Raw genomic sequence first — 6,225 nt, 5'->3', positions numbered from 1 at the left:
GAGTCAATTGATCCTCAATTATTTCAGCTGTAAAATAAGCCAATAATTCAATAGTACTGTCCTGGTAGCAGCCTTGTCAGGTTTAAAAATAATGCGCATTTTTTTATAGCAATACAATTTGCAATTGCAAAAATATGGAATCAACCTAAATGCCCATCAACTAACAAGTGGATAAAGAAAATGTGGTACATGTACACCACGGAATACTACTCAGCTGTAAAACAGACGAAATAATGGCCTTTGCAGCAACTTGGATGGAGCTGGAGGCCATTATTCTAAGTGAAGTAACTCAGGAATGGAACACCAAATATCCAATGTTCTCACTTAAAAGTGGTAGCTAAACTGTAAGGACATAAAGGATAAGAATGATATAATGGACTTTGGGGACTGAGGGAAAAGGGCAGTAGGGGGAATGAGAGATAAAAGACTACATATTGGGTTCAGTTTACACTGCTCGGGTGAGGGGTGCACCAAAATCTCAGAAATCACCACTAAGGAACTTATCCGTGTAACCAAAAACCACCTGAACCCCAAAAACTATTGCAATTAAAAACCAATCAATGGATAAATTTTAAAATAAAAATAAAAATAATGGATACAATTTACCCAGCACAGGCCACAATGTGCCTGTCACATCATAAGCACATGATAATAAGAAACTTCCTACTATTAGTACCTTCTGTCTAAGTATTCTGATATTTATTTTGGCATTGACCATGTTGAACATCCTACAAAGTTGAAAAATTTGGCAAATAAATAATGAAATGAATTGGCAGAAAAATAAATCTCAATTGAATTTTTTAATTATATTTGCAATTATGTTGATTCTTTCTAGAAAGGGCTCTGCAAACTATACATGCTTTACCACAATGAAGATGGGTTTTACAGTATACTGCCAAGCACTAGAAATATATGCTGAACTTTCTTTTTAAGAACATCTATGGATAAGCTCTGCTAGACAGAAATTCAAACACACTGTTTCTCCAGTTTTAAAATATACATGTGTGGGTCTGAGTCTATACACATACACATGTGCGCATGCACACACACACACCACCAACTCTCATCTCTATAATATTTGGCTCAAATCTAAGCTGGAAGGAGTCTCTACACGTAAATTAGATTACAAAACAGGCTGCCAAAGCTAAGTTTCAAATGAGTAGGAAACAAGTAGCACACAGAAGTGGTGGAGAGAGAAAATTAAAAGAGGACAATAAGCAAATAGAGAGAGAAAGAAATATCATCGTACGTAGGAAGGTAAACCTGTAGAACTGTTCTTATAGAGTCAGATCCTTTTGGCCTAAGCAGAAAATTGAGCAAGAAAGCAGTTTATTTTATGTAAACAGACACTGACTCTGTCAGCAAAATAAAAGTGACTTCTAACTTCATGTATCAGCCTATAGTTGTGGGTAAACAAGCATTTTCAGGACAGCATTAGGAAATATCAGGAATAAACACCTTCAGAGAAAAATACAACAACATAAGAATAGCCTAAATAAATATATTCCATTTTCCTCAATGTCTTATTATACTTTGTTTATCTTTCCTTATGTTATTGCTTTTTAAAAAGATACTTTTATTCTCTTTATAAACCAGAGTACTTCATTTCCATGGAGCTCTTGTTAGGTACCAGACATGGGACCCAATATTACATGTACAAAGATGAAAAGACACAATTTCTGACTTCAAGAGTGGGAAAACACTGGTACCATCTCTCTGTTTGATTTCCTAGGTAATCAAATGCAAAGCAGCTGTGCTATGGGAGGTAAACAAACCCTTTTCCATTGAGGATGTGGAGGTTGCACCTCCTAAGGCTTATGAAGTTCGCATTAAGGTGAAGTATTTTTCCATTTGTATTTCATTTACATTTAAAAAACTCAGAGAATATTAAAATGGAAACATCAAAAAAATCCACTAAGAGGCATATCTTACATGATCATCCAGAAAATAAAATTACATTTGTTGTCAAGGAAAGGTATAAATATAAATTTTAAATGTCTAAAAAGTGATCAAAGAGTACATACAGTATAATTCCAGTAAAATACAAAAGAATTTATATGTTTGTACAGAAAAATATTCCAAAGGATATTTATCAAGACTTCAAAATCAATTGACATTAGATATTTTCCATGTGCTACTTTGCTATTTCTATGTGTTTTTTAAAGTGTGCATTCTTGTATAAGACTTAAATATTTCAGAATCAATTATTTCACAGATTATTCTAATTTGTTTAATTCAAGAAGGGAAGGTAGAGAAGGGTTTTAGACTGATTAACCTTGAGGATAAACCGAATCTTTCATATTTAGGAATAGTAGGGAGTATAGCAAAACCCTTGAATACATTTTAGAAGCACAATTTCAGGAATCTGGGTATGTTAAATTTATCTAGTTACAATCTTTTCTGAATCTGAACATCTTCTCTTTATTCTGTAGATGGCGGCTGTAGGAATCTGTCGCACAGATGACCACGTAGTTAATGGTACCATGGTGACCCCACTTCCTGTGATTTTAGGCCATGAGGCAGCCGGCACCGTGGAAAGTGTTGGAGAAGGGGTGACTACAGTCAAACCAGGTACAGGATTCACACTCAGGAAACATGCTGGTTCACCATCCTAAGATTTCCCAGCCTGGATGAGGAAACAGGCAATGAGGGACGAAAGCGCTTGCAGAAGGTCACCGCGCAGCCAGGACTTCAGGGGTTTCCTCTTTCTCTCTCTGCCTGCCTGACTCAAGCATGTATGCATTCAGGCACGCATGTATTCTACCCTTCAACCATTATGTACTGAGCATCTGCTAGATGCCAGGCACCAGGTTGGAGCCTGGAGATATGTGAGGATCAAAAGGGACACAGTGCCTACCAGCGTGGCATTCATAATCTAATAACTTCATGTTAGTGTTGCTGAACACGGTCTTCTTCTCTCAGGGCCCAGACAACTAGAAACGGGAGGAGGGAAAAAACATAAGTATGGAAACTCTTCTGTGCTGAGTTCACAAGGTGGAGGCTACATAGCCTCCAACTTGTGGAGTAAACATGGAGTAAACATGGAGAATTCATGGAGTAAACATGAAAAAACATGACCCTTTCTTAGGTGACCTATGCAGCCCCGTCACCAATTTCATCTTCCAACATGGTCCCTCTTCCTGAGCATGGAATCAATGAAACTGACTAGGTGAAAGGAAATGAAAGAAACATAGAAGGAGCCATCCACCATCAACAATGTCTGCCTTATTACCTTCAGCCAGGCTTAAATGTGACTGGTTACAGATTACTAATTATAAAGGGAGAATAACTAGGACATTTCCATACCATCATTTTCACATAAATTTTACCTACAAAATGTTATGGGGCAACCATTTTTCTTGGTCTTGCGGAATAGGTAGCATAGGTAATTAAAAATAAAAATTATGTTTAATTCTAAAAAATCACTTTCATTTTATTTTATTTTTTTATTTTATTTATTTATTTATTTTGAGACGGAGTCTCACTCTGTCACCCAGTCTGGAGTACAGTGGCGCAATCTCAGCTCACTGCAACTTCCACCTCCCAGGTTCACGCCATTCTCCTGCCTCAGCCTCCCGAGTAGCTGGGACCACAGGCACCCACCACCATGCCCAGCTAATTTTTTGTATTTTTAGTAGAGACAGGGTTTCACTATATTAGCCAGGATGGTCTTGATCTCCTGACCTCGTGATCTTCCCGCCTCGGTCTCCCAAAGTGCTGGGATTACAGTCTAGAAAATCACTTTAGGCACTAGATTGGACCTGCCACTTCACCTAATACTTATTTGAACTGTGAACAGAAAAATAAAATGAACTGTCCAATTTGGGTGTCAGCTTCTACTAATTCCTTTAGTAGTAATAAATTAATAACTACTAAATAATAACTAATAACTGCTAAATTACTAATAATAACTACTAAATAAAAATAATAATCACTAATTAGTTAGTAATAAGTTAATAACAAAATGACACCCTTACTTTTTACCTGTGCTCACTCCACTGTAACAGGAAAAGTAGATAATTCACAAATTACCAGCTAAAAACATTTCAAAGTCAGTTCTTGTCCTAAAAGTGCCTAACTTATTGTGGAGGGTTGAAATTTCCAGAGAAATTTCTGGAATTGTTCTTTGTCCCATTTTTGATAGTTTTCCTCAAAAAAAGAACTAAGATCATTTTAAAAGCATTCATTTCATAATAAAGATAAACCTAGTCACTTTGAAAAGAAAAGAATTAGTTTAAAATTCTCATTTTTATTGTAAATCAAACTATAACAAAAAACAGGTCTTACCAACATCTAGTGGCACTATTATACCCTACTTTCAACTAAAATTTATATTTATGCTTACATTAAGATTTAAATAGTTAAGGATTAAATTAAACATTTGTAAAGCCCCCAGGAGAAATTGATATACTACATAAAAGTAACTATTAATACAGTGGAAGCAATTTTTCTAATCCATGTTGTTTCCCATATTTGCATTTCCTCTCTAGGAATCTTCAGGCACTTATAAACCCAAACTGGAAACGAGGCTGTGGCAGGCAATGACGAATGACATAGTTGTCATTGAACTGTATTTCTTGGAGACTTTTAAAGACACATGCTTCTAATATTTCAAAGACATGTGAGCTTTAAGTTTATGCTCTATTAATACTGGATAGAAATTGTAAAAGAATTTGTTTTATCCCTCTCCAGGTGATAAAGTCATCCCACTCGCTATTCCTCAATGTGGAAAATGCAGAATCTGTAAAAACCCGGAAAGAAACTGCTGCTTGAAAAATGAGTAGGTTTCTGAGGCTCTCCCTCCACAGACATTGAGTTTGCACATTAGTTATGCTCCTGTCTCATGCCTTTGTGTGTCTGTGTATTGCACTGCCCAGTGTGAGCAATCCTCGGGGGACCATGCAGGATGGCACCAGCAGGTTCACCTGCAGGGGGAAGCCCATTCACCACTTCCTGGGCACCAGCACCTTCTCCCAGTACACGGTGGTGGATGAGAATGCAGTAGCCAAAATTGATGCAGCTTCGCCCCTGGAGAAAGTCTGCCTTATTGGCTGTGCATTTTCAACTGGTTATGGGTCTGCAGTCAAAGTTGCCAAGGTAAGAATGACAACGGGTGATAAAAACAGTTACATGCAGACTGTCAGGAACCCAAAGGGAAGCAATTTCTCCCAAGAATCAAAGATTATTTTTGTAGACTTTGAATGTTGGCTAAGAATAGAAACACAATCCAGAAAGAATTGAGAGCACATGCTAGAAATTTCACGTTTATCAGATTAAAAAGTTGTTGAGAGTTAAGAAAACGTAAAGATTTCATTTTCAATAACTATTCTTCTGTATTTGCTCTTTATGAGATCATGAAATTTTAGGCCTGAGAACTCATTTAGTAATTCATTCAACAATTAGAGAGCACCTATACATGCCTCAGGCACCATAGGTTCTGCTAGGTTCTGAGATAGCAAAAGTAAATGAAATGAAGTATTTGTCCTTGAGGAGCATCTAGTCTGTGGATCCTCTACTCCCAGAATTAGGATCAACAGTAGAGTCCAAAACCTTACCTGATGCACTTCCAAACCAAGGCTCACCCACTCTGTGGATTCTTACACGGAAAGTAATGAAGCTTCAGTGATGCGTAATTCACTCATTATGGGATTTCACTGCTAAAACTAACTCCCCTGCCATGAACACACACATATACTTCGGAAGTGGTAAATTTCAAGCAGAAATTCTTTAAAGGCTCCTCATCTGAGTAGGCTGAAAATCTAGTAGTATGCTTTATTTTATGAAACTGAGGTCCAGAGTTATAAAGATATTTGCCCAAAGTCTCAGTGCTGAGACTAAAATATCTTTTTAATATGAGAGCTGAGACTAAAATATATTTTTCAATTCTCCTGCTGAATCTTAGCTCGCAATACGTAATTATTAGTGTTTTAAAATCACAGTCACAAGTCTTGTATTTTTCTAAGTAAGGTAGAAAATGGTGTCCCCGTAGTATGAATAACACTTCATGAATGAATGAGTGAATAGACACCCTTAAGGGAATATAAGGATGAGATTACTCGGGACAAGAAAGCATGTCACCCACAATGAAGACTGACTGTGGGAGACTAGGTTTAATAAATAATCACTAGCCAACCAAAAAAAAACAATTCAGAAGGCATCTTTTCCAAATTTCTGACTTTAGCACTTAGTACCTTGTTCAGTGCCTCATCCGTGCTAGCAGGTGGT

The 6,225-nt window shown here is 37.0% G+C and overlaps 1 protein-coding gene across 1 annotated transcript in view; it reads left to right on the top strand.

Moving 5' to 3' along the window:
* LOC108523706 (alcohol dehydrogenase 1A-like) overlaps positions 1-5,097 on the top strand; it is a gene marked incomplete at its 3' end in the record, with an annotated part of 9,049 nt that extends 3,952 nt beyond the window's left edge. Inside the window, exons 2-5 of the mRNA XM_017864452.1 lie at positions 1,733-1,834; positions 2,433-2,571; positions 4,693-4,780; positions 4,878-5,097. Of these exons, the coding sequence (XP_017719941.1) occupies positions 1,733-1,834; positions 2,433-2,571; positions 4,693-4,780; positions 4,878-5,097 (549 nt within the window). The remainder of the gene's footprint in view (positions 1-1,732; positions 1,835-2,432; positions 2,572-4,692; positions 4,781-4,877) is intronic.
* Between the last annotated feature and the right edge of the window lie 1,128 nt (positions 5,098-6,225).

The sequence above is a fragment of the Rhinopithecus bieti genome, unplaced genomic scaffold (assembly GCF_001698545.2).
Source record: "Rhinopithecus bieti isolate Rb0 unplaced genomic scaffold, ASM169854v2 scaffold_77280, whole genome shotgun sequence".
Taxonomy (NCBI): domain Eukaryota; kingdom Metazoa; phylum Chordata; class Mammalia; order Primates; family Cercopithecidae; genus Rhinopithecus; species Rhinopithecus bieti.
Note: the sequence above shows the minus strand (reverse complement) of the source record. Positions and strands in the feature narration are given on the sequence as shown.